A 27,586-nucleotide genomic window follows, 5' to 3' on the forward strand; every position below is an offset into this window, starting at 1 on the left:
ATGCTTGAAGTTATTTTTTTTAATTACTTTAAATTTTTATTCACATGGTAACATTAACTAAACTGAAATATTGAACAAATTAAATTATGTCCATTGTGATGAATCAAAACTAAAACAATAGTGTTGACATTATAATAAAAAGTTAATGTTATAATTACATGTTTTATTACAAAATTAAATTAAAATCAATAGTGATAATATTTTTTTAATGCTATCAAATTAATCAAGTTGTGAAAATTATAAATTGTAAAGAATAAATATATGCACCACTTAAAAGGATATTTATATCAAATTACTAGCTTTTAAACTTTTCTGTTCAAATGTTAAAAAAAGAAAAAACAAACATGTCATTCAAATATTTTTATTTAGATTTATTTAGACTTCAGTTAAATTCAGACATATTCAAATTTTAGATAAAAAATCAAATGCAACCTAAATGACGAATCTACAAAAATAATTCAAATTAAATAAATTTGATCAAAATAATTGATAATTCAAATATTCTTTGAAATAAATTGTGAAATATAATCGATTAGTTGACAATTTACGAAATTCCACACTAAAATTTCCGCGCTGATAAAAGAGAGATTCAAATGACGGTTAAAACTCACAAATTTTCCCGCCAAAAAAAAAACAGAGAAAAAATGTACAAGATCTTCAAAACCAGCCATGGATATCTCTATCCTGCTCTCAAACGAAACCCTAAATGTTTAACACCCATTTCTTATCTTCACAACTCCACAAAAACCCTAGACCCAGATTCAAGGCCAGGTTTCGTTTTCAATGAACTGGAAGAGCTTGAATCCTCAAAATCAACAAACCAAGATGCCCAAAGATCTTCAGAAACCAAAGAAACGTCGAATCTTATTGGACCCAGTAAAGGATTTGAATCAAAGGTTCAGATTTCGCATCTGTGGCCTGAATGGGTGGAATTGATGGAGTGCTTGATCAAACGAGGGTATTTTAATGCAGATGGAAACCCTTTTAATAAACCAAATGAGGAATTGGGTTCGAAGGAAGCAAATTGTATCCGTACGGCGTGCCTTAATTTTGGACGGGATCGCTATAGTCTTATAAGGTAATCAAGGCTTTGATTTTAAGTTATCAAGTTAATATATAATTCTTCTTTTTGAAGGGCGCGTGCCACCTGTTTGATTTTAGGTTTGCGAGAGAGAAACATACAATGTTTTTCTTGAAATTTGCTTGCTCTTTTCTGTAGGGATATGTAAGAATTATGTAAGCTAATTGTGTTTTAGCTCTTTAGAATATCTCAAATGGTAAGTTCTACTTTTTCAAAGAGGTAAACTTTACATGTGAGTCGCGTACTCTGGCTTGTAGTTGGGCATATGGTCATTCATCAATAGATTCGTTTACTTGCTATATTATTAATATGTGTAAATATCCTGATTAGAGGTGGTCTATATACTATCCTTTCTCTTTGGCGGCTCTGTTTTTTCACCAAATGTTCCTGGGGAAGACTTATTTATGTTGTTGGAAATTTGATTATTGACGCTTTTCTAGATTTATTTTTTCGCTCTAGTCTTTGGAATTTTTAACAGGTTTGATTGTTGGAGCTTTTATGTTCTCAGCTGTTAAGTCCTGAAAGGATTAAAATTTTTTCCTTGCTTGCCCTTGGTTGTCTCGTCTGTTACAGCAATAATGTGCTAAATGTAGGTTAGTACTCATAAATTAGAGCTGAAAATAATCACACAAAAAGCAAAAAAAAAACTTCAAGATTTAGGGTACATTAGAGATTGAGGCTTCATAGTTTTAATCGACAGCTGGCTTGTAATAGAATCACTGGTTGTCAAGTAAAAGTAGGTGTTCTCCAAACACTTTACCTGTCGTGCTTTCAAAAATTAATCAGAAGCACAACACCTAGAAAACAAACCCTTACCATGGTTTGGCTTTAAGACTACCTCCACAAGCAAAATAGTTAAAAGTAGAAAGTAATTGTGAAAAAAAAAAAACTGATGAAGTTCTGATGTCTCTTCCTTTCTTACCCAAATGACAGTACACACAGTGCTACTGCACTTTAGATCTATGTACCTCTCTTTTTTTCTCCATAGGGAAACGTTGTGAAAAAAATTATCTTACACATATATACCAGGTTAGTAGAGACCCAAGATTTTATGTTCTGTGCTGGATCCGATCAGGTCCATTTCATAACGATTAACTTTTTGGAGTTCAAGACATTTGCAAAAAGTAATGTTTGATAAGGGAAGGCTAAGAGATGGATTTTAGCAAAATAGATGTGGTTTCTCCATTGCAAATTTGAATGCAACTGATGTCTGTTTTGGGCATAGTTTATGACCGCTGCTTTTGACAATTTCCTGATGCTTCATTGGCTAAAGAGAGCTTGAGACCTGGCAACTAGTTATCTTGAGTTCCTGTTTGAGTTAGAGTGGTATATGTTTGAATAGAATGTCATCCTTGGCTATATTGTTTTCCTTTGATTCTAAACCTTGAAAATTTAGAACTTGCGCTCATCATGCTGCCAGGTATTTCTCAAGGAAAGACATCCAGATGGTTGTCGGATGTGGATGTCCGAGTATAGACAGGAAAGTTGTAAACTCTGGAAAGCGGCTGAGGGCTCATTTGGACATTGACGAAGGAAATGTTTGTGCACCCAACAATTACTTACATTGACTTACCCAATTAAAGGAACCTTTTCATGCTCTATTTTTTCTTTTTCATTTTCTTTGGTAGAGTGGATGCTTCAGTTAAATAGAACTCACTTAGCACATTTCATAATTATGGATAACTGTCTTAGTAGGTTTGCAGCTCCTGCAGCTTGAGAGGAAACTGTGAAAGGGCATTTGTGAAGCCATGTGAAGATGAAGGTGGGCGAACAGTGGATGTCATGCGTATTTTATTAACATATGGACTTGATCCTATTACTGCTGCGGTGGAGAACAAGCCATGTTTAAACAAAGTGGTTAAAGAAGCAGTGAGAAGACTGCTAAAACAAATAGTTGAGTATAGCACCAAGGAACCTGACTCTGATCCCCTGAACTCTGAACCCATGAATAGCAGAACAGCTGTTCGAGATCATGTAAATCCGAAAAAAAAAAGCTGCACAAATGTTCCTATGAAACAAGGCGATTGGCACTGCCCCAAGTAATTACAGCTAACTTCTGAGCCAGTAAAGATTACGAACTTTCATCTTTGTTTGTCTTAATATTTTTTTTTTGTTTGTGTGTAGATGTAACTTCCTAAATTTTGCAAGAAACATTAGGTGCTTGCGCTGTGATAGTTTATTTCTTGATAGATTAAAGCAACTAGAGGAAGATCAAGATCATCTTCCACTGAAGAAGGGGGACTGGATATGCGACAAGTAATAGTTATTGAGATATGCGACAAGTAATAGTTGTTGAGATATTTTGAGTTTCTAATCATTGTTGCAGTTTTTCTCCTTTTAACTTCTTGCAGATGCAATTTCTTGAATTTTGCAAAGAATATAATATGTCGGCAATGCAAAGAGAACCCACCAAAGCGACAACTCAATCCGGGGGAATGGGAATGTGAATCGTGAGTATTTTTTTTCACATCTTTATAACTTTCTGAAAATCAATACGTAGAGAGTTTCTCGGTCAAAAATGTGTTACAACGAAAAGTTTATTATTTTTTGCAGGTGCAACTTCATCAATTTCAGAAGAAACATGGTATGTTTGAAATGTAATCATAAACGACCAAAGGCATTGAACCCTTCTTACACATCTGCTCAGCCAGAACACAGACATAGAGGCAATTTTAATCACAGTAGATTGAAGCGTATGGCCAAAAAAGGAGCAAACTATTGTGAACCTGTGGGGCTGGATAGACAGAGTAAAAACAGAGACGCAGATATGTGGGAGATTTGTGAAGGAAGGGAATGAGGACGATAATGATCAACTAACTTCATGGGATGAAGTTTCTGAATCCAATGATTTTCCCAGTTCAAGAGATGAGGGTGATACGTCTGAGAGTTAAGAAAAGGGACAATGGTTAAACTCACGATATAAAAAAGGAACTAAAAATACGGTGACGATAAGATGTTGACTTGTTTAAATCTACCGATGATGAAGAAACGAACCACGCAGATATAAAATCGAAAACCGATAAAAGAACAAGAATCCCACGTGCCCAAGATTTTTTTATTATTTCTAAAGCTGTAGGTGGTTCCAATTTCCAAATAAGCATGGCAACGCTCTCCTTATCCATTACTAAAGAGAACAGTGAAGCCCAGCATTGCTATAATTAGTGAATAGCAACAATATACATACTGTAGTTTCAATGAGACGAACAATTGAATTGTTATTCTTACGTAAGAATAGTTTATACAGGCACAAACAACCAGATTTACCAAGTTTTGTTTCTTACAGCCTATAGTAATTCACCAATGTTTTTCCATCTAACTGTTTTGTGAAGAACCTTGTTACATAGTCTGTGTATGTGAGCTGCCGAAAACGAGCTGGCTTCTCTGGGGATATCAGCTCCGGGAATGGTCCATAAAGGCTGTCCCTCTCGCTTGGATTGAAGAAAACAGCAATTGAGATTCGTGGTTCCAGGGACGAATTAGCCAATACTCTATGCTCTACACTTATGTATTCATCATTGGACATAATCTGAAAAAGCAAACATAATGTCAAGAGTTAGCTGTGAAAGATGCATGAGAAGTTATTGTACAATTTGACATTATGAGAATCCTATATCTATGATAATCAAATTCAGGATAGAAGACCAAACAACACTTTAAACTTAATATACCTGAAGTATATCCCCAATGTTAATAACCAGAGCTCCTGGAACTGGTTTAACATCCACCCATTCCTCACCATGCTTAATTTGCAGCCCACCTTTATCATCTTGCAACAAGATTGTCAATGGCCCTGGATCAGTATGAGATGTGATCCCCACTGTCAGATCAGGCTGCGGACAGTAGGGATAATAATGGCCCACCATCATCCTCCCTTCCAGGAAGGTCTTTTCCTTCAACCTATCGGTTTTCAACCCCAAACCTTCACACAGCAGCCCAAACAAAAGCTCTCCGAGCTGTTTTACATGGTGGTTCCACTCGACTGCCTCTTTCCTACATATTTCAGGAACTTCTTCAAGCTCTGGTTCCGTCAGACCTAGCCTTATCTGCAGTGTGTCCCTGTAAAATTAAGCAATCAGCAAATTTCTGTTTACTTATGATACTGGTAAAATTCATTTACTTCTCCTAGATTTGGCTTTTTGTCACAGTTAGTGAATATTATCTTCAAACATTTCCTCGTGACCTTCTAGAATTTTTACAAACAAAATTCTATTGTATTTAGTGGTATTTAGAATTCAATCCGATCTGCTCAATCCGTCTGATTCACGAAAATCTGCTCCGTAAAAATTCGATCGGTGGATTGAAAATTTAAAAATCCACAATCAGTGGATTTGATACGGATTTACTTTTACAAATCCGCAAAAATCCATGAATACGCAAAAAAATAAAATTATTTAATTAAAAAATTAAACTTATAAATGTGGCATTACTACTTACTAATAACAAAATAAGTTAAAATGTAATTACATGAGCACCATATTATATCTTATCCATAATCTAAAATAAAAAATAATTAAATAAATAAATATAACTTTGTAAACAAATAATTTTCATAATCTTAGATAATTTTTATGTATTGATCTAAACAAATAAGATTTTTTTTCTTTTGAGTGTGCTATATTTTAAAACTTTAAATGTATTATTCTATCTTTACACCCACTAGCTTTTGTTTTAGCATTAAGTCTATTGTTACTATTACTACTACTACTTTTACAATTACATAAAGAGTGTGCAGATAAAATTTTAGGGTAATTTTTGGATACCTCCCATGAGATTTGGCCTCGCGACACATAGAGAGAAACTTTGGATATATTGACATATAGCACCCCTAACGTGTATAATCATTAAGGTGTCGTTTGGTAATTAAGGGCAGTAAAGTAATTAATCAATTAAAAAAGAAAAAATTCAGTAAAAACCCAATCGTTTCCTCTTTCCTTTTTCATCAATAGCCGCAACCATCATCACCCACTCCAAACCACCGTTGCTACCTTCCACCCCTAACCACCACAATCATTACTAATCGTAACCCCTAGAGACCACCATACAAGCACAAAACCCAGCCACCGCCATCTTAGTTAACTTTTGAAACCCTTGACATTGTCACTAGCCAACACTCATGAATCGTAGCACCACCGCTGCCTGCCAGCAAACCCCAAGCCATAGTTGTTCCTTTCCTCCCAACTTGCCGACACTCTGCTTACACCAAGGCATAAAAACAGCCGCATCTACCACACCAATTGCCACCATGATAGAAGTTGAATAAATGGCCAACCAACTTCCTTCTTGTTGTTTAATTTTTCTATAGTTTTCTTTTTTTTTAATTTTTTTTTTTATTTTGTTGTTGTTACTGATGCTGGTGTTGGAGTTAGTGTTGCTAATGTTGGCGTTAGTTTCTTGGCCAATTATCAAAATTATAACTCTCAAAACTTTACCTTGATTCATGCCATGGAGCTTTATAAGGTGCTAATTCAGATTCAAACTGATTTTGTGAAATTAAAGAGCGCGTATTATGGGGAATTGCATTCACAAGGGTTTAATTTGGAGTCCAATTAATTGGATTTGAAGAGAAGCATGTCGACTTTGGATTCAAATGGGTTGGATTTGAAGGGAAGTATATTTGGATTCGAATGATTGAATTGGGAATTAGATGAGGACACTGGCAAACAAAACTGAATTTTTGTGGTAATTTTAATTAGTTGAGGATATTGAGGAAAGAAATTTTTTAAAGCAATTTTTTGTTGTATTTGAATAATAAAAAAATAATTTACTTTAGTTTAATTTCTAAGAAAATTAAGAAAAGCAAAAGAAAGTAATAAAAGGAATGTTTCATGATAATTGTTAATTTGGATTTTGTTATTAAAAAATTTCTGATTTTGGGTGGTTTTAACTATGTTTTTTTTTAGTTTGTCAGATCTTATCTAGTTCGTGGGTATTCTGGTACTTTCAAAGTCAATGAACGGTCAAACTTAACAGTCATACACGTCAGGGGTGCTATATGTCAATATATTCATAGTTTCTCTCTAAGTGTAGCGAGGCCAAACCTCAGGGGAGGTATCCAAAAATTACCCTAAAATTTTATTATACACAATTATAAATATCTGTCTTCGATGTATCAATTTTTGGGTTTCAAGTTTCAACAAACATTTGTTTGTTTTGGTGCAAAACAATGAGTTAATACAACAAATTATAGAATATTTCTATTAAACTATACTTACTTAATGCATTTATAAGACGTGTGTATAAATTAAATATAACTATTAATTATGTGATATTTTTTAAAATAATTAAATAAATATCGTACATGCATTAAGTGAATATAGAACTATAGATAACCGCGAGTGATCATTTAACCATGAATGCATAAATAATCAAAGTTTATTTTGTTTTTTGTTTAAATAATGAATACCTCCAGCTGGCAGCTTTAGAGTGAAACAAATCGATGTTGGAAATGTAAGACACGCCTTTGGTGTTCTCCCTCCGATACACCGGCGCCTTGATCTCTGGCGGCTGTTCATGAAACCCTTTAATGGCCCGAACCATACGCTCCAAGACCTCAACTCCGATGCCGTGATTCACAACCTGAAAGAACCCCAGCTCCCGCGAGGCACGTGCTATCTTTTCCACAATCGTCGGCCGCAGATCGTCCGAGTCAACGCCCGATAAATCGATGGTGGGGACTACATCAGAGACGGGCCGGGTCTTTGACTTGGGTCTGAGATCGGCAAGAGTGGCGGGTGGGTGGATGAAAAAGCGGGGGATGGCGGTGACGCCCAAGTCAACTAAACCTTTGACCCCGACTTTGGACTCGTCGAATCGTTTCACTTCTTTGGCCCTGTCGTATGATTCTAGGCTCATGATTGTAGCTCTTCTTGTTAATTGATATTTGATATCTTGAGTTGAAACAAATGAATGGAGTGGTTTTAGCATTTTTCTGTTTTGTTTCACTAGTTTGGTAATACAATTACTTAACAATTACGGACAAAGCTACCTTGCGACGGTTCTACATCACCACGATTTTGACTCTATTACACTACGGTCCTTGTTGTTTCCTGAAAATTAAAAAAAATTATAGGTTTTGAAATTTAACATATAAACCCTAATTTAAACATTTTTCTCCCTTGTTGTCCATCCCTCTCCTCTACGTTTTTTTTTCCTTTTTCTTCTTTAATCTTATTTCTTCTTAGTCTTTTTTGATAGAATTTCATAGATAATTTGATATTTTTCAATTTTCAAAGACAATAAGAGGGGGTATAGGAAAAAAAAAAAGAGACAATAAGAGGGGTTTATAACAATTCAATCAATTAGATTTCCTCTATTGCTAGTTTTATTTAATCCCTTATTTTTAAGTTGATTTTGTTACAGTGATTGGACGATGTCTCTAAAAAATAGTAAGTTTATTTAGTTAATGAAGATTCAACTTTTATCTCTGTCTCTATACTCTCTAATCTTTTCACAAATCTCGACTGAATCTGAGTTATCCTAAGATTTTAGAGATCTTTTGTCACTTATCCTTTAGTGTTAATATATAGTTGGAGGTAAAAGAAAAGAACCCAAGACGCACATCCACCATATAAGTATATAGTTCGTTGTGATCTACCAGCCAGCATCAGCGGTATAACAATAAGTAAGGAGGGAGTGAGTTCTACTTTCCTTTCCCTTTTTCAAGAGAACTACCGCTAATTAAGAGAATTAAGTAAAGAGTTTTCGTTCTATTACCTCAAAAGCAACATTGAGCGTTCCTTGAGATTGGATTTCGAACAAGGAGTTAGTCCTACCTAAGTTCCTAGCTATTTGAGTAGGTTTGTTATCAATTTCTGAATTGAATTGCATTCATCCTCCTCTTCCCCTATCGATCTTTTTGCTAGTCAATAGCTCACATGAGGCAGCGAATGCGAAAGAAGAAAGAAAGGGTTTCAATCAAGTTATTGTTTTGAGGGAGGGAAAGTGTGGTTAACAATCTACTTCGCGGAGGTGTCTAGACGAGAATGGCATCGAAGTGAGCTGGAGCACAATGGACAGATGCACAAGCAAAGTTAGTTAGAGTAAAGGCATCACTAGCACCAGCACTCCTACTACTTTCAGACTTAGGCACATAGTTCACAGAGGCTAAGGCATAGGTAGCATCTCATATAGATAGATACATCTCACTAATCCTTTCCAAATCCCGATTGAATCTAAGTTATCCTAAGATTTTAAAGATCTTGTCTCACTTATCATTTAATGTTAATATATAATAGGATCTAACTACATTAACCACTTATTACTTGGGCGAATTTTGCTCTCGAAGATTAGACTATGAGAGATTCCTAATCCGTCCCAACTATCTTAAATCACAAATTTTCAATCATTAACATTAGAAAGAAAATCCTTAAGCAATTGTTAAAAATTCGTTAGGATTTTATTACTTTTATTTGAATTTGATTGAACAAGTGCAAAAACTAAAACAGCTTATTCACCTCAAATTGGAACCATAAATTTTTGGCCTAATATGAAATAAGTTTAACCAAGTATTGAGTAACTCTCTTAGATTTTAACCAATTAAAAGAACATTGCTTTATTTGTTTTATTTGTTATGCAAAAAAAAAAAAAACTCTTGTAATTTCCATTTTAGTTCATAAAAATCAAATCAACAAAGTTATTAGAAATTTTTATATGAATTATATCATTGTAAAACTCATTATAAGTTTCTGTAGATTTTTCCAAATATATATGAAATGATAAGGTACTATAAGTTTGCGAGAAATAAAACAAGAGAAATCAACAACTCCTCTTCAGTTCGGTTTTAATATTATATACTTTATGAACTAAATGTTATGGGAGTAGATTTGAGAATTGATAATAATAATTGGGGAATTATGAAATATTAATGTATTTATGGAATAAATCGAGAGATGTTTTTTGAAGTTATGGAGTAATTACAGACTTTATTTTGAATTTAAGGGGTTGCGGCTCTCATGAACGATCACTGAATCATGCATTGTAATTGGCCAATATCAATAATTAAAATCCTCTCAAAATTTCCTGATTATTCCTTATTCATATCATTTAACAACTTAGCCAATACGTAAAAATATTTATTTTGGAAAAGATAAAATAAACAATTAAGAGAGAAAAAAATAAAAATGTAAAAATTACTCCGTGAAGAGGAGAGAGAAAAATAATTATTTTGGGGTTGAAAGAGTGAAATAATAATAATCATTATATTCTTTTCTGGCTTTTCCAAGGAAAGAAGACGGATTACAATGTTAATAATCTAAATAAATACATCCCTAACGTTGTATTTACGTGGGTAATTCTTGCGTTGGATCCAAAATGATAAAGTTATGGGTACCTTGCAACAACGCAAAATGATAAATTTATGGGTACCTTGCAACCGTGGCAAAGTAGTTTGACCCGTACTTAATTAGCCTCTTACACGAAACTCCAACTCGTATGGAAAACAGAAAAACGGAAAAATATAAAATAATCTCACTCATAGAATATTTTTCTTACACGTAACCCCAGCTTAATTGTTTGAGGAAGGAAAAATAGAAAGGATTTTACTAAATTATATTTGTTATAACTTACAACCCCATATTTAAATGTAAAAGTGAATAATAAAATGATGAGATTAGGTAGATTAATCAGTGAATGCTACTTTCTGCAAGTTACTCTAAAGGATAAATTTTTGGGACCTCCCCTGAGGTTTGAAGTATTAACACTTTAATAGAATGTATTGATATAATTACACATACCTCCCTTGTCGTTAGTATAAAAATACGTATGGTGTTAGTATAAAAGGATAAATATGTAAAAACTTATTTAAAATTCAAAATAATTCAAAATTAAAGCTTTAAGTTCTTGATGTCTGTGAAACCTTGCTTGGTTTACTCTATTATCTAGTGGTGTGTAATGACCAGTGGACAAAAGTAAAAAAAATCTTCACAAAATAAAGCCTGCACTTAGCTTTCTCTTTCATCTAAGCAACACCCAGCCATTTTCGCCTTCCTAAGGCTGTGAAGAAGCAGCTGCATTTGCCCAAAACCTTTTCAAGATTAAAAAACATTTTAGCTTCAATTACGAACAAGATGAGTTCTGATGGTGGCCCAAGTCTTCCAAGAAGCGAGTACCAATGGCAAACGACTTCATCTGCGACAGGAGTGAGAAAGAGATAATATGTAGATGATTTTGTTGAACCTGGGTTAATTAAACCTGAAAATGGGTTCTTTGTATTTTGAAATTTTTTTTGTGCATGTTGATTTCAACAACTGTGGGTTTTGATTTTCTTCATTTTGAGCTAATTAAAGTGTAATGATAGAAAGCTTTAGCCTTTATGTAAATTTTGATTTAAAAATTAGTGGGTTTATCATTGTTATGAAGTTGTTCTGCACTGAGCAAGGGAATGAAAAGAGAGAAAAAAAAATCTTTTCTCAATATTTTTTCTTGACTTATCCTTGTTTTGAATTCTTTTGCGTCATCATCGTCCGTAATTGATTAATTTGCAGTTGGAAACTAGAGAGACTCGAACAAAATCGTAGCTTATATGGCATCTCCTAGTTATAGAGATGTAGTGGTTTTATTTTAAATTACTATGGCATGTTTTCGGCACCTATTAGAATTTTCGACAATTTCATGCTGGTTCCACAATTTTTTTTCTTTTTTTCTTTGCCACTCCTACTGCATTCTCTTTTTTGGTTTATTTTAAGCTGTGGTAGCTGGTGAAAAGATTGATTATATTTTATGGCAATTCATCAGCTGCTTGTACCCATCGGTTCTCATCCATTTTATTTAATAATTTATTATTTTTATGGGAAGGGTGTTTTAGTAATTTTAACAGTCAACTATCGGTCAATTTAACTGGTAATTAACAGCGAGGGAAGTATGTGTAATTGCATCAATACATTCTATCAAAGTGTTAATACTTCAAACCTCAGGGGAGGTCCCTAAAAATTACCCTTACTCTAAATGTAATTTAAGAAGACTCAAATAAAAAAAAAATCACTTATTGTCGATGGCAGCATCTAAGAGTTCAATAAGTGATTTAAATAGTAATATAATTTAAAAAATATTGAAAAAAAAAGTGGTTGTTTCCTGTTTAGGCATGTTTCTGTTACAGTTTGTCGGTTTGTTAGTGATGAAATTATATAATTAGTTTCTTGCACGTAACTTTAGCTCGTTTGAAAAAAAAAAACAAAAACAAAATAATCTCACCCACAGAAATTAGAATATTTTTCTTAGACGTAACGCAACTTGTTTGAAAAACACGAAAAAACAAAACATATCATTTACACATCACCGATCTCATGATGAACCGTCAAATGCCCCTATACCCCCACCATTGGTATCACGAGAGTGGTGAAGAATTTGAGAAAGAGAGATAAGAGACAGGAGTCTTTGCAGCATGAACCTTTAGATAGAGATAAGGATCCATATGATGTTGATGATGCCAATAGTGAAGATTCAGCTACTGATTTGTGGGGACAATGGCAGTGATGAATTGGGTAGAATTCTTAATAATAAAAAGGGAGGCCCTAAGTTACGTTGAACGTAACTTACGATCCTCTCACAGCAACAGTATTATTGGCCGTAAGTTACGTTCAACGTAACTTAGCGCCAGCCTAATAAAAAATGAACAAAAAAATTAATTTTTTTCTGTTAATATTTAATGGGCAAAGATGAAACATGTAACTACCAGTTTAATAGGGGATCTAAGTATGGTTTAAAATTATATCTAGGAGAGATGAAATACTGATTTTCCCCCTTCATTGAAATTACCTTAACTAGTAGTATTGATTAATATGTAATTTTACATGAGAAAGAAGTCTTCATGCACGGATAAATGTAGACAAGTGGTTTTTTAAAGTACTCGCTGAGAAGAAAAATTCATACATGGAATAGACAAATGGCTTTATACTTCCAAGAAGAAACCATGCATGAAGCCACGTTTTGGTGGTATGTATGTAACTGAATAACTGCCGTGAATGGAGGCGATTTGATAAAAGCTAATAGTGATGTGGATTTGTGGACACTGCTGGCGATTAAATAATGTTTTTTTTTTAAGTGAAAAAATAGCATAAACAGAAATGCATTAATAGTGTGTACACACACATGTATCTTTATTGATCTTCTTAATTAAAGCCTATAGTAATTAACTAAGGTTTTTTAATCCAACTGTTTGGTATAGAACCGATTGATATAATCTGCACGTGTGAACTGCCGAAAACGAGCTGGCTTCTCTGGCGAAATTAGCTCAGGGAATGGTCCCAGCAAACGATTAGGCATGGCAAATTGTCGGGTCGGGCACGGGCTTGGGTACAACATAAATAAAGGACCTGAACTCGATAAAAAGTCTGAATTTTCATCTAATCCCGAGCCCTACCAAATATATTTTTTAATTTTTTTAATATTTAAATAATTTAAATTTACCTCCTCTAATATATTAAAATTAAATATAAAAATTGCTCTAATCAATATCTCAACCATAAAATCATATAAATAACTAAATATAAACAAAAAAAGTCTAATTAAAATAAAGACACACAATTCAAATAAAAACACACATTTTTTTTAATTATTAAGTAAATGGGTTGGGTCGGCTAAGACCCGAACCCTGATCCGAATTTGATCAGGCTTTTATTTTTAAACCAGAATTTTGACCCTTAAATTTGGGTCAAAATCTGAAAAATTCGGGTCGGGTTTTTTTGCCATCCTACAAACGATCCCTATCGCTTGGTGCGAAGAAAACCACAGCCGAGACCCGTGCTTCTCGGGACGAATTTGCCAACGCTCTATGATCCATGCTTTTATATTCATCATTTGATAAAATCTATAACAAATAAGATTAGTTAGGACTTGTTTGGTATTGATGTGGGACAATTATAACTTCAAAATTATTGTTAGAAAGTGTTTGATAAACACTTATAATTGTGACTTTTAGGCCAAAATAATTGGTTTGATAAAAAATAACATTCATTAATTGTATTTCCCGAATACAAACAATTTTATGTTATATATATATAGCAATAATTATGACTTATAAGATGTCAATACCAAACAAACCTTTAATCAAAAGACTAGAAAACTACTTTTGAAACGTTTGACATTTGAAAAGTTATAACCAAGTTATTTACCTCAAAAACGTCCCCGATATCAACAACAAGGGCTCCAGGAACAGGTTTAACATCCACCCAATCGTCACCACACTAACATTGCAGGCCGCCATGATGATCCTGAAGCAGAATCGCCAATGCTCCCGGATCCGTGTGAAATGGAATCCCCACCGTTAGATCAGGTTGTGGACAATACGGATAATAGTTGCCAATCATCATCCTTCCATCAATGAAGGTCATCTCCTTCATCCTCCCCGTCGCTAATCCTAACCCCTCACACAACAGCCCCATCAAAAGCTCTCCGATCTGTTTCACATGCTGGCTCCACTCCAATGCCTCTCTTCTACGTATTTCAGGAAATTCATCTAGCTCTGGAAGGGTCGGACCCCGTCTCATCACCAGAGTGTCCCTATAAAGTCATTACAAGAAAATTGGCCCCGACATTGTTATTATAATTATTATTGTAATAACGCTTCAGTGATAAAAACAATAGTAGCCTAGCTTCATGTAAAAATCTCTAAGTGGCGTTTAAATTTTAATTTTTGAGGGATTTGTGTATCTGTAATCATATGGTCATTTGCCAAAGTTAAATTACAACGTCCTTCTTGTTATTTTTATTTGTATCCTGTTACTTTTTTTTTTAGACTTACATAGTAGCCTATGTTTATTTGTATTCTGTTATTAATTCATTTTAAGTTTACAATAATTTAAAAAAAATAAAATAAAATAAAAGATCAAGTCCCACACAAGCCCTTAATTTGTCAACTCTAATGATTGCAAACATAACTGTTGATTGTTACTCATAGGAGTATAGGACTGGCTAAAAATTAGTTTCTTTGTGTTTTTTTTTCCTGAAGAAAAGTTTACAAAATAAAAAACTACAGAAACGAAAAATAAAATCTAAAAATTATGTTCAGAAAAATCTGAGAAATAAGCAGAAAATTTTAATCTTATGTTTTTACCTCCAGCTAGCAGCTGTAGAGTGAAAAATATCAACGTTAGAAAAGGATACCCCACGGCTCCGATCTCTTAGATAGTCATAGAACTGTGCCTTGACAGCCGGCGGTAGTTCTTGAAACCCTTTGACAGCTCCAATCACGCGCTCCAGAACATCTGCTCCAATGCCGTGATTACCAACCTGAAAAAACCCAATTTCACGCGGCGCACGTGCAATCTTTTCAACAATCGTCGGTCGCAACTGCTCAGAATCTGCTCCGGAAAAATCAATGATGGGGATGATATCAGGGTCGGGTTTGGTGTTTAATTTGGATCGTCGGATGGCGGAGAGTGCGTCGGGTGGGTGGATAAAGAAGCGGGGAATGGTGGTGATGCCTGAATCGACTACCGTTTACTCCGATTTTTGATTCCTCAAACTGTTGAACTTCTTTGGCTCTGTCGTAGGATTCTGCTTCTGTGACTGTCATCATGGTTTTTGCCTCAATAGACTGCTCTCGTTAGAAAGGCGACGCAGCACTTCCTCTTCTTCTTTTAGGTTTAATTTAGATATGATTTAAGCAAAATTGCATGTGGTTAACAAAGATTATTAACTTTTTTCTTTTGATTGGCAACTTCAATGCTGGCCCTTGGCGTCTCATGAGATTTTGTTAATAATAATTAATTAATTTTTTCTTATGATCATACTAAAAAGTTGGTATTCCATTATTGATAAGATCGCCAATGGGTCAGATTGCGGAGTGACAGTAATGACCCACCATCAACCTCCTTTCAAATAATGCCATCTCCTTTAACCTTCTTGTCATCACTCCCAATCTTTCGGATAGAAAGGCCCATCATGCTCTCTCCGAATTATTACCTCATTTCTACATATTTCAGCAATTAAATCAATGACGATCTCAGGCATCACGTGCTTCAAAGAAATCCGCTCAGATAAAAATGTCGGCATCACATACTTCAAAGAAGAAAGCAAGGGTAGAGATTGCTGCAGTATCCTAAATTATTAGGTACTACAAGAATTCTGATTTTTTACAAGCTCAAGCCGGATCTATTCGTACATATATGGAGGTCTATATTGTGGGGAAGATAGGTTCTACAAAAAGGAATCACGTGGAGGATGATAGGGAAAAATCAGGTTTTTAAAATTTTATAAAACCTTTTAAGAACCGCTCTCATATAATATATAGGAATACGTAATCCAGAAATCGTACCTTGAAAATTCAAGTTGGCTTTTTCCGCTGAAGTGATTTAGGCTCCTAGATCACGATCCGCCACCACCACTCCTGTTAGATCACGATCCGTCACCATCACGCTTGTTAGATCACGAACTGTCACCAATGATCTTCCAGGTTATGACTCAGGTTCGATCTGCACTTGACGTGTGGGCGCCTTTATCACTACCAAAGCAACTAGCACGAGAAAATTTTTCTTTCAACAATAGAGAGAAAAATCTTATTCTCCGATTTGTATAAAGTGGCTTCTCTCTTTTCTTTAGAGAAAATAAGCCTTATATATCTCCCTTTAGTGAAAACCCTGGGCTCCAAATAATGCCCAAAATAAAACTCATGTTACTTTTCATTTAATAGGGGACCCACCATGTAAAATAACATAAGGCTCCTTACACATAAGCTTATTAAATGGAGCCTCCCACTAAATGATATATTTAGGCTTTTGACCCAAATAGCTAGTTATCTTGCTTATTAGTCCAGTAGTGGTGCAGTCAATTAAATGAGCTAACCCGGGGATCATTTGGGAACATACAATAGTGGCTACAATAATTAGGCCTGTAATTAAACTAGCCCAATTATTTAATTCCAAATCTACTCCACTAAAAGATTGGAACTGACTTCCATAATTGTATGCTCGAATAATAATTCGTCCCAAGCCACATTGATTTCTTTACTGCACAATCCTTTGTACCACATCGTTAATTAAATTGATATCTCAACTGTCCAATTAATTTCATAACATCTTATTCCTTGATCCTTACTGGTTTTCTCTAATGATCATTTTCAACATACTAAATATGTTGACACACTCTGGCCAGAGAATTCTATGATTAAGTGCCGAAAACTCATCAAGAGATGTGTTGTACAAATTCTATATTGTTAATCCATAACTCCAATACTCATAATTACTCCCACCAAGATACCGGATAATCTTGACCACAAGGATGTGTCGTGCCCATTGGTAACTCAAATGGAATAACAATTACAATCATGAAATCATAATTAACTCAAGATTAAGATTACAGTAAAATCAACGCCTATGAGATTTAATAAGTCTGACATTTATTACAAAGTTAATTAAATCTCATATGTGATCCTGTTCAATGTAGTCGTACTACATCAATAAATTCATACATGATTAAGACAAATCATTTAATGAATTTATTACAGTCTATACCTAAATAAAGTGCCCAACTTTATTTATCAACTGCAAACTAAATTTATTTAATCATAAGATAACTTGTATTTATGTCTTCTGTGAATCCACATGGTGATCACATAAATACATATAATATGATTAAATGGACTTTAATACAAATATTAATGCAATTAAGATATTTGAATAAAATACCTCATTTATTTTATTAATCAGAAAATTTGTTTATTACAATTAAATAAACACATATGTTTTTAAAGAGCATATTTTCCCAACAGAGGATTAGTAATAGAGAAAAGATACAAATCTGCAAACACAATTGGATTCCAAGGCAAGAAACCTTTAAGCCACTCTCAATCCAAAATCTGTCTGCAGAAGCTACTGTTTCAGAGCTCATTAATCTTAAAAATCAGTGGGATCAAAGGAAGGCGAAGCAGTGGTTTACAGAAGATGATGCAAATGGGATTTTGAGAATTCCACTAACTAGAAGATTAATAATGGATGAAGTAATTTGGCAATATGATAAAAAAGGATTATATTTCGTGAAAAGTGAATATCAGTTAGCTTTAAGATCAAGTATCCTGATTAGTCAAGCTGCTCATCCAAAGGGTTTCATCACTAGAACTTGTTATGGACTCTTCAATTGTTGGAAAAGATCAAAATTTTTATGTGGAGAGCAACTCAAAATTTGCTGCCGCCTAATTGTCAAATTTGCAAACAAGGAGTGGAAAGCACATCTCATGCTTTGATACACTGTAAAGCTGCGAAAAAGATATGGATTCATTATTGTGCACATTTTTAATATACTCGAAAGCACACAAATTTAGAAATAGAATAGTTGTAATGATTCGAACCATCGGGATTGCTTAATTGAAAAGTCTAATTTAAATCTAAAATTACTATTAATCATAATCTAGTTGAACAATTTGAGTTTTAAGAGAAATTAAACTAATTAAACTAATAAAACAATTAAAGTAAAGGAAAATTTAATAAGACAAAGGTTACCAAGGTTTCAGAATCTACCAATATTCAACTAATAATTATCTAATTATCAAATAATCCATGATTTTAGAGTGACAACTCGAAATCAATTTATGTCATCTCATGGATATAAAAATTAAGCCCAATTAAAATTAATCTTGTGTAAGTTCTTCTTCTACTTAATAGTATAATATCTAAGTATCTCATGTAAATTTATTGAATAACAAAAAGTCAAAGTTTTCCTAAGTACTCTGTGTAAACAATTTACTGAAAGACACATAATCAAAAGTAATCATATATAAACCTTATAGATCCAAGCATAAATTTAGTCAAATATTAATCCTAACAATCAATAATGCATGACAGAATTGGTGAAAAATGTTTAATTATATTCAACTAAATATGTGAAATAAGAACCACAAACATTAAAGAGCATATGTAGGGAATTAATTAAATAAAAAGATAATTATTTTATTGAGTAAGGTTTCATCCTTAACTTTAGTATAAGAAATTTAGCTAGACATACTTGAATTGAGAGCAATAAAAGAAATAAAATTAGCCATGGAAAATTGATGTGCTGCCGCTGCTCCTCTATCTGTTGAATGCTGCTGCTTCTTATTTCATCCTTATATGTTGCCATAAGCCGAATTCTTAATGGATTATAGTTACAATAATTGTACGTCAAGTCACCAACTCATAAGGTAAAAGAATCAAATAGCTTCCTTTTTAAATTAGTTGCCACGCTACCATTAATTTTGTTCCCACTTTTAATTGCTCAGGGTTCCTTTAACTATGCACATGCAATTGCCATAATTGAATCTTTATTTTCTAAATGCATATACACCGTTCATTATTTGAAGAAATTGATTTCTAATTTAATCTTTATTACTTCCTAAATTAAACTTCTTCATTCCTTTTTTATCTATAATCTTCAATTAATTCCCTATTCAATAAAATAATTGAATTAATTAAAAATAAAAAAATAAGAATAACAAATAATTATATATATATATATATGCTCTTCATTCATGCTCCTTTTGAAGCATGTTTCCCAGATGTTGCTAATAACCAAGACATGTTGGATATTACGCATGAAATGGCTAAGAAGTCGAGCAAGTCAGATATTGAAATCCTTGTGGCTTTTTGTTGGGCTATCTGGTATGGTAGGAATAATCAACTTTTTGGGGGAAAAACGTTTGATCTTTTTCTGACTATCACAAGATTAGAGGTTGTGGTGAAGGCTTACAAAAGAGTGAAACAGCAAGGGCAAGGACCAGGGGGAAGCATAACTCAAAGAAAGGGCAGAATTAGAGCTCTCCACCTATTACTGTTGATGCTGCTATTTACTTTGAAAAACAAATAGCAGGCTTGGGTGTCGTAATATGAGATTTAAATAGCAAAGTTATAGTGGCTGCTGTCAAATCCATGCAATTTACAGGAGATGTGAAGACTGAAAAAGCTAAGGAAAATGATGTTCTCACAAAGTTGCGCACAAAGGTTTGCACAAAACGGTGCGTTTTGTGTAAGCTTTAAAAGGAAAATCACACGTTTGTTTTTTGAACATCACACCAATTCACAGCATCATTTTCCCACTCACGTTACCCTTCTTTGACAGCAACGGAAACGACACAAAACGGGAACCACACAGCAGCATATTCGTATTCCGATCTGTCCATACAACAAATCCCAGCAGCTTATCCAGTCAGTCACAGCTCCGTTCTACCTCATTCTCTCGACGCCATTTTTCCTGACTCTCCCGGCTCTGTGCTCCCTCATTCTCGCTGGATCTATTTTGCCACACTCTCTCGGCTCCGTTCGTGCTCATTCTCGGTGGCTTCGTTCTCCCCCACTCTCTCAGCTCCGATCTCCCTCACTCTCTCGATCTCAGTTGCATCACTCTCTCTCCCCCAACACAATCGGCTTAACGCGGCTTGTTAAGGTCAGTGTTCAATTTATTGCTTTAATTTGTAATTAAAGATGCAGCCACTTGGATTAATTGAAGATTAATTAGTATGCTTTTTAGGCCACTTGGATTTTGAATGGTTATTGTTATTGTTGAGGGTATAGTGATTTTAGGTTGTACTGATATTAGCTTTGGATGTTGAATGAATTGATTTATTTTGCCCTATTTCGGCTGTTGGTTATTGTAATTTGGGAATTAATTCTAATCATTCAGATTTTGCTAAAGAAATTTGTGGCCACCATTCGAATTCGTGAAGTGGCTGTGTGCTTTGGGTAGTTGGCTCTTTTCATTTTCATCCGGGTAGTGGCTGTGTGCTTTGTTTGAATGGTGGTAATGGCTTGTGAATTCATTTAGTTGACTTAATGTGCTTGGAATAACTGCTTGTAGCCAATTTGATTTGGTTGCAAATGTGAAAGCATATTTCGAGGGCTTAAGTGATTGGAAATGTAAATTTATCGGTTGGAGGTTTGGATTGAATATGGCTAGATGATTAGGGAAAGCTTTAGGAAAATACAGAAATGATTAGGGGAAGGTTTAGTAAAATTATAGAAAATAAAGTTTACATATCAAAAACTAACTGTTGTGGCTGTTAGTTCTCGGGCAAGTATTATTACTAACTATTCTGTCCAATTGTTTTTTCCACTTCAATTGCTTAATGCCTACTAAATGTTGTGGCTGTTTTTTCTTATGGAATTGATTAGTAGCTGGTGTGTCCTATATTGTTTCCCCTGTCCAGTTGCTTAATGCTCACTAACTAATACAGCTTTTTTTTTCTCCTTGTCAGTTGCTTAAATTGGTTGGATATTTCTATCACAATGTCCTCCAGCATGAGTGAAGCTCCAAATCCACACATAAAAACTTGTGACAAGTGCTGCAATGATAAGATCTTACGAACTTTGCGCACAAGAGAGAATCTGAATCGTAAGTTTTGGAAGTGCAAAGGATGTGGGGCATTTGAATGGGACGACGATCGGAAGAACAGTGAATATACTGTGTGTCGAGTGGTGGAAGATCGAAATATGAGCGAGATTAAAATTGATCTCTTACTAGGAGAAGTGCGCAAGCTGGGACATCAAATGGAATACCTGTCTCTTAAATTTGAATTGCTTGAAAGAGAACTTCAACGAAGTTCGCAACCAAGTATTATTGTAAAATATGTCCCACAAATAATTATATGTATTTTAATATGTATTGTATTTAAATTGTACATTCAACTAATGTATTAACTTATCTTATTTGCAATGAAAATTACGTTTATGGTTGAAATATTATTTTCTGTTATTTGCAACTTTGCATTAAATTGTGTATAGCTTTCGGTTCACAAGGAAAATTTTGAATTAATTTCAATGGACAGGGAACCTCAACCAAACCATTTTCAGCTGCAAATAAATATATGCACGCCAAAATCACTGCTGCAAAGCTGAACATTTCCCCCTTCCCAATCAAACCATTTGCTGCTGGAAATAAACATATGCACGCCAAAATCACAGCTGCAAAGCTGAACATTTCCCCCTTCCCAACCAAACCATTTGCTGCTGGAAATAAACATATGCACGCCAAAATCACGGCTGCAAAGCTGAACATTTCCCCCTTCCCAACCAAACCATTTGCTGCTGGAAATAAACATATGCATGCCAAAATCACAGCTGCAAAGCTGAACATTTCCCCCTTCCCAACCAAACCACATGAACATTGGACAAAAATAAATCACTTTTGTAATATCGACAACAGCAACTTCAATGAACCGTGCATAAATCAAACAAAATATTACACATTTATGCTCAATCAAACATATAATTCTCCATAATTAAAACACAAGTATAATAGCAAACATATGATTCTCCAAAATTAAAACACAAGTATAATAGAAAACATATGATTCTCCAAAAACACAAGTATAATGTTATTTTCCAAAATCATGTTGAAACTCCGAATTAACTTCATATTCATTAGCTTGCTGAAAGAGTAACTGTTGAAAATGTCCATGCTGTACGAGTTGTGGGTGCTGCTGGAGTTGTGGGTGCTGTTATAAAAATTCAAACATTATGTTATAATAAGAAATACAATAGATAAAATAAATGAAAAAAGTATATATATATATATATATATGGTGAACAACTTACATTATAATAGTTTGTAGTTCCATATGGGTATATATTCGTATGAATATCACTTCCTCCAACATTTAGAAGTGTCTGCATAAGATCCACAATATAACTCAAAATATGTACGAATTAAGTTATGTACGAATTAAGAAAAATGATAAGAATATGGCCTCACTTACCGTTGCAATATTGCTTCCTTATGGAGTTACAACAGACACTTGAGAAGATAATATATTGTCTGCATGTCCATCCTGCAAAGTCATCAAAAAAATCATTTAAGCACCATTTATGTAATAAATTATTTTAATTAATTAATGGTAAAACTAACCTCTGCATCCGAACGTGTTGAATTCTTTTTAGGTTTGGTAGACCTTGTTGACTTTTTCCTTTGACAAGGTGGACGACCTTTCCGACGCCTCACTTCTGGATCACGTACTCCCTCAGTTGCATTTGTTGAAATTCCCATGCTGTTACTACAACTTCCTTGACCTGAAAATCCCGCGTTGTTACCTTCGCATTGAATTGGCTCTGGTAGATCTCTCCGTACATCCTCAATCCAATTCAAAACAAGATTAGAACTCTCAACATTTCTTGCAGCCACGTTTGCAACTTCCGCAAACCTAACACACATTTTCTCATACCGCTTTTGCTCATCTGTGCAACCGTGCAACTCATGACTCGTTTTTACCCTACTATGGCATCTCCACACATCTTTTCTCCATCTTCATAGAATGTACTTTTCCGGAAGTACTTCCGAGTCATTGCGTATCATGATGTAAATGGCATGTCTACACAGAATTCCTCTAAATTGGAACATCGAACAACTGCAACTGATCTCACCCTTATCTTTTTCAAAATGTACTTAAAAAAAAATTCTTTTCTTAAACTCTCCAATTTTAACATCTTCTCTGACTATATGTTCACAACCCATTGAATTGACGTATTCACAGTACATCTTCGCAGTCAACTCTTTCTGAAACTCCTGAAACTTTAAAATGATGTACACATCTCGAACTTGCTTCTCCATCTCGTAAGATGTTACGCATGGCATTTGTTGTGAAAGACACCTGGCATCTTCTTCGACTTCTTTTTGAACTTTACTCTTTAATGCATTATTGTACTGCTCTACAAACTGCTTCAATGCGGTTTTTGAGTTAACATAACCATCAAAAAACGCATTCATGCTCTCACTTTGTTGAGTAGTTGACATTCCAGCCCAAAAACTATCCTTCAGGTAACATGGTACCCAACGATCTCTCTCATTATACAAGCCATGTAGCCAATCATTACCACACAAATCATATTCTACAATCATGCGGCGCCAAATTTCCTCGAACTTTGCAGGGCTCTGTGAATCATAAACAGCACAATGCAACATATCGCTAATGTCACGATATTGTTTATAGCCCCCTAGCTTATCCGGAATCTTCTTAAGTATATGCCACAAACACCACCGATGTCGAGTATTCGGAAAGACAGCAGCAATTGCAATTTTCATGGCCTTGTCTTGGTCTGTAATAATTCCAATGGGAGCGGAATTGGACATGCATGCTAGCCACGTTCGAAATAACCAAGTGAACGTCTCAACATCCTCATGTGAAATCAATCCACATCCAAACAAAATAGAATGACCATGATGATTTACTCCCACAAATGGAGCAAATGGCATGTCATACTTATTTGTAAGGTATGTTGTGTCAAAAGTAACAACATCTCCAAACTCTTTGTATGCTTCCTTATTCCTTGGCTCAGCCCAAAATACATTTTTCAATCAACCCTCATCATCCACTTGCATACTAAAAAAAAACCTATTGTCTTCTGACTGCACTCTCATAAAATAGTTTTGAAGAGCAGCAGCATCTCCATCCCCAAGGCGTAGCTGTCTTTCTTTCTGTATATGATTTCTACAATCTCTTTATGTGAATGTCACATTTTCATGCCCACCAGCCTCAATAACAAGTGATTGATAATTTTGTGACAATCTAATTCCTGCTCTATCATTTACATCAAGCTTCTTTTTTGCATATGAACTAAGGCTGCGATTGCATCGGAAAAATTTAGACTTGGTTGGAGTCAACAATGTATGGTTGTGTTCAATATTTAAAACTCGAATCCTCCACTTTCCGTCTTCCTCTAATCCTCCTCCCAATTTAGCATTGCAACCTATTTTTGCATTAGGTTGGGGCCTTAGCGGATTACTAGATTTGCTTCTTGTTGCACCACTCCGCCCACAAACATAACTCACATGTCGTATCATCCCATCAATGCCCTTACTACTACTTCTTCACATAACTAGAAACCCTTTTCTTTTACCATATTCTCTGTAATAATTATACATTTCAATCTCACTATCGAATGACATCCCAATCATTGGCTCATCATCCAGTAAGTTGTCCTCCTCAATTTCCTCAAACTCTTCAATGCTTTTTTCCATATTCTTTATTTGTTCAAAAGGAATATATTTTATATTAATCAACTGAATATATTTCACATTACTCATGATAAGAACAAAATTCAGATAATCGTAATCAACAGAATCAACATTAATCGGCAATTGCAATATATGCTCTATAAAATTCAAATAGAAAAAATCAATAACTAAACAGAACGTACTTACTCAAAGGCTCACAAAATTGGCAAATATGACAAAAATTAAGGTTCCACGTTAGGCTAGGTAAAGTACCCGAAATGGGGCAAAATAATTAATCTTCAATTAATTATAAATTAAAGCAATAAATTGAACAACACAATCAACATTAATCGGCAATTGCAATATATGCTCTGTAAAATTTAAATAGAACAAATCATGAACTAAATAGAACCTAATTACTCAAAGGCTCACAAAATTCGGCAAATATGACAAAAATTAAGGTTTCACATTAGGTTAGGTGAAGTACCCGAAATGGGGCAAAATACTGCTGCTGAGATCGAGAGATTGAGGGAGAGATTGAGGGAGATCGATGCCGAGAGAGTGAGGGAGAATGAAGCCACCAAGAATGAGAGAAAACCGAGCTGAAAGAGTGAGGACAACCGAGAACGAAACTGTTGCTGTGTGGAGAACAAAGCTGCTGTGTTTTTGTTGCAATAAAAGGAGCCTTTTAGAATGAAAGCCGAGCTGAGAGAGTGAGGACAACCGAGAACGAAGTTGTTGTTGTGTGGAGAACGAAGCTGTTGCTGTGTGGAGAACAAAGCTGCTGCGTTTTTGTTGCAATGAAAGGAGCATTTTAGAATGAAAACCGAGCTATTACAGTGAAGGGAGAATGAAATGTAACGTGCGCGTCTTGTGAAATTATGGGAAGTCTTTTAAAGGTTGCACAAAACGCACCGTTTTGTGCAAACCTTTGTGCTCGCTTTTGTGAGCATATCGCTACTGAAAAGCTAAAGCTGTTGAATGGGCCTGAGTTGTGGCAAAGAGTGCATCCCTTTACTATCTAATGGTTATTAAGGATGAATTCTCACCAAACATATCTCAATAATTATGGTCAAATATATAGTCCCCATGATGGAATAAATCTTTATAGTCTCCATGATTATCACTAATATATCCCAATGATTAAGGTCTCCATAATTATTGGCTTTGACTTATTAATTTCCAGCTTGTATATTGATCATTATTACGTAAATAGCTCCTGGAATATAGCTTGTCTATAGTCAAACTTTCCTTTTTTAATTTACTTCACTCGTGTATATATAATGATGAGAAACCACATCTTCGGGATATACAACACCAAATTGATTTGGTACCAGGTTCTACATTACCAAATCGACCTCATTATCGTATGAGTCCTACAGAACATGAAGAATTAAGGCGCCAAGTGGAAGAGTTACTAGAAAATGGATTTATCCGTGAAAGTCTTAGTCCCTGTGCAGTTCCTGCTTTATTGACTCCAAAGAAAGATGGTTCTTGGAGGATGTGCGTGGACAGTCGAGCTATCAATAAAATTACAGTTCGATATCGTTTTCCAATCCCTCGATTAGATGACTTGTTAGATCAACTCAGTGGAGCAACAATTTTTACCAAACTTGATTTGAAGAGTGGCTACCATCAAATTCGAATACGGCCTGGAGATGAATGGAAAACAGCTTTTAAAATTCGCGAAGGGTTATGCGAGTGGTTGGTAATGTCGTTTGGCTTATCCAATGCTCCGAGTACTTTTATGCGAGTCATGAATAAAGTTCTTCGCCCTTTCATTGGAAAGTTTGTGGTGTTTTACTTCGATGATATACTTATATATAGCACCAGTCACGAGTTACATCTACAACATTTGAGAGAAGTACTTTCAGCCTTAAGAGCAGCAAGTTTATACACAGCAGTAAAAAAATGTATTTTCTTGACAGAGAAAGTATTATTTTTGGGATATGTGGTATCAAAGGATGGTATATCTGTTGACCAATCAAAAGTGGATGCTATTCGAGATTGGCCTCAGCCAACTACTTTATCCGCCACCAGAAGTTTCCATGGATTGGCCTCTTTTTACAGGCGATTCATTCCTCATTTCAGTACTATTATGGCACCAATCACGGATTGCATGAAAGGAGGACAATTCTCTTGGACAGAGGCAGCTACTAAGGCATTCAAGATTATCAAAGAAAAGTTGATTACTGCCTCAGTACTTGCCTTACCAGATTTTTCGCTCACTTTTGAGGTTCATTGTGATGCTTCTAAAGTCGGCATTGGAGCTGTTCTTAGCCAACAGGGTAAACCTATAGCTTATTTTAGTGAGAAGTTGAATGGAGCAAAGACACACTACAACACTTACGACGTGGAATTTTACGCAGTAATCCAAGCGTTAAAACATTGGCGACATTATCTAGTTCATAAAGACTTTGTTTTATACACTGACCATGCCGCGTTAAAATACCTCAATAGTCAAGACAAGCTCTCTCACAGACATGTCACGTGGACAGCATTCCTTCAACAATTTACTTTTGTGGTGAAGCATACCTCTGGTGAATCTAACCGGGTAGCAGATGCACTTAGTCGACGAACATCTTTATTAACACAGATGCATAATCAAGTTCTCGGATTTGA

The 27,586-nt window shown here is 34.8% G+C and overlaps 2 protein-coding genes and 2 pseudogenes across 2 annotated transcripts; 1 reads left to right on the forward strand and 3 right to left on the reverse strand.

Annotated features, from left to right (window-relative positions):
- The first annotated feature begins 576 nt into the window (after nucleotides 1–576).
- LOC18052370 lies at nucleotides 577–4,060 on the forward strand (annotated as a pseudogene).
- A 46-nt stretch (nucleotides 4,061–4,106) lies between these two features.
- Nucleotides 4,107–8,055, reverse strand: LOC18052371 (1-aminocyclopropane-1-carboxylate oxidase homolog 4). The gene is made up of 3 exons (XM_006448114.2): nucleotides 7,485–8,055; nucleotides 4,750–5,137; nucleotides 4,107–4,607 (listed from the first exon to the last, which is right to left on the reverse strand). The coding sequence occupies exons 1-3, from the start codon at nucleotides 8,003–8,005 to the stop codon at nucleotides 4,359–4,361; spliced, it is 1,158 nt and encodes a 385-aa protein (XP_006448177.1). The 5' UTR covers nucleotides 8,006–8,055; the 3' UTR covers nucleotides 4,107–4,358.
- A 5,636-nt stretch (nucleotides 8,056–13,691) lies between these two features.
- On the reverse strand, nucleotides 13,692–15,749 carry LOC18052372 (annotated as a pseudogene).
- Nucleotides 15,750–22,352: 6,603 nt separating this feature from the next.
- On the reverse strand, nucleotides 22,353–24,223 carry LOC112101025 (protein FAR1-RELATED SEQUENCE 5-like). The gene is made up of 4 exons (XM_024190922.1): nucleotides 23,482–24,223; nucleotides 22,883–23,208; nucleotides 22,573–22,644; nucleotides 22,353–22,472 (listed from the first exon to the last, which is right to left on the reverse strand). The coding sequence occupies exons 1-4, from the start codon at nucleotides 24,221–24,223 to the stop codon at nucleotides 22,353–22,355; spliced, it is 1,260 nt and encodes a 419-aa protein (XP_024046690.1).
- Between the last annotated feature and the right edge of the window lie 3,363 nt (nucleotides 24,224–27,586).

The sequence above is a fragment of the Citrus clementina genome, unplaced genomic scaffold (genome assembly GCF_000493195.1).
Source record: "Citrus clementina cultivar Clemenules unplaced genomic scaffold, Citrus_clementina_v1.0 scaffold_2, whole genome shotgun sequence".
Lineage (NCBI taxonomy): Eukaryota > Viridiplantae > Streptophyta > Magnoliopsida > Sapindales > Rutaceae > Citrus > Citrus x clementina.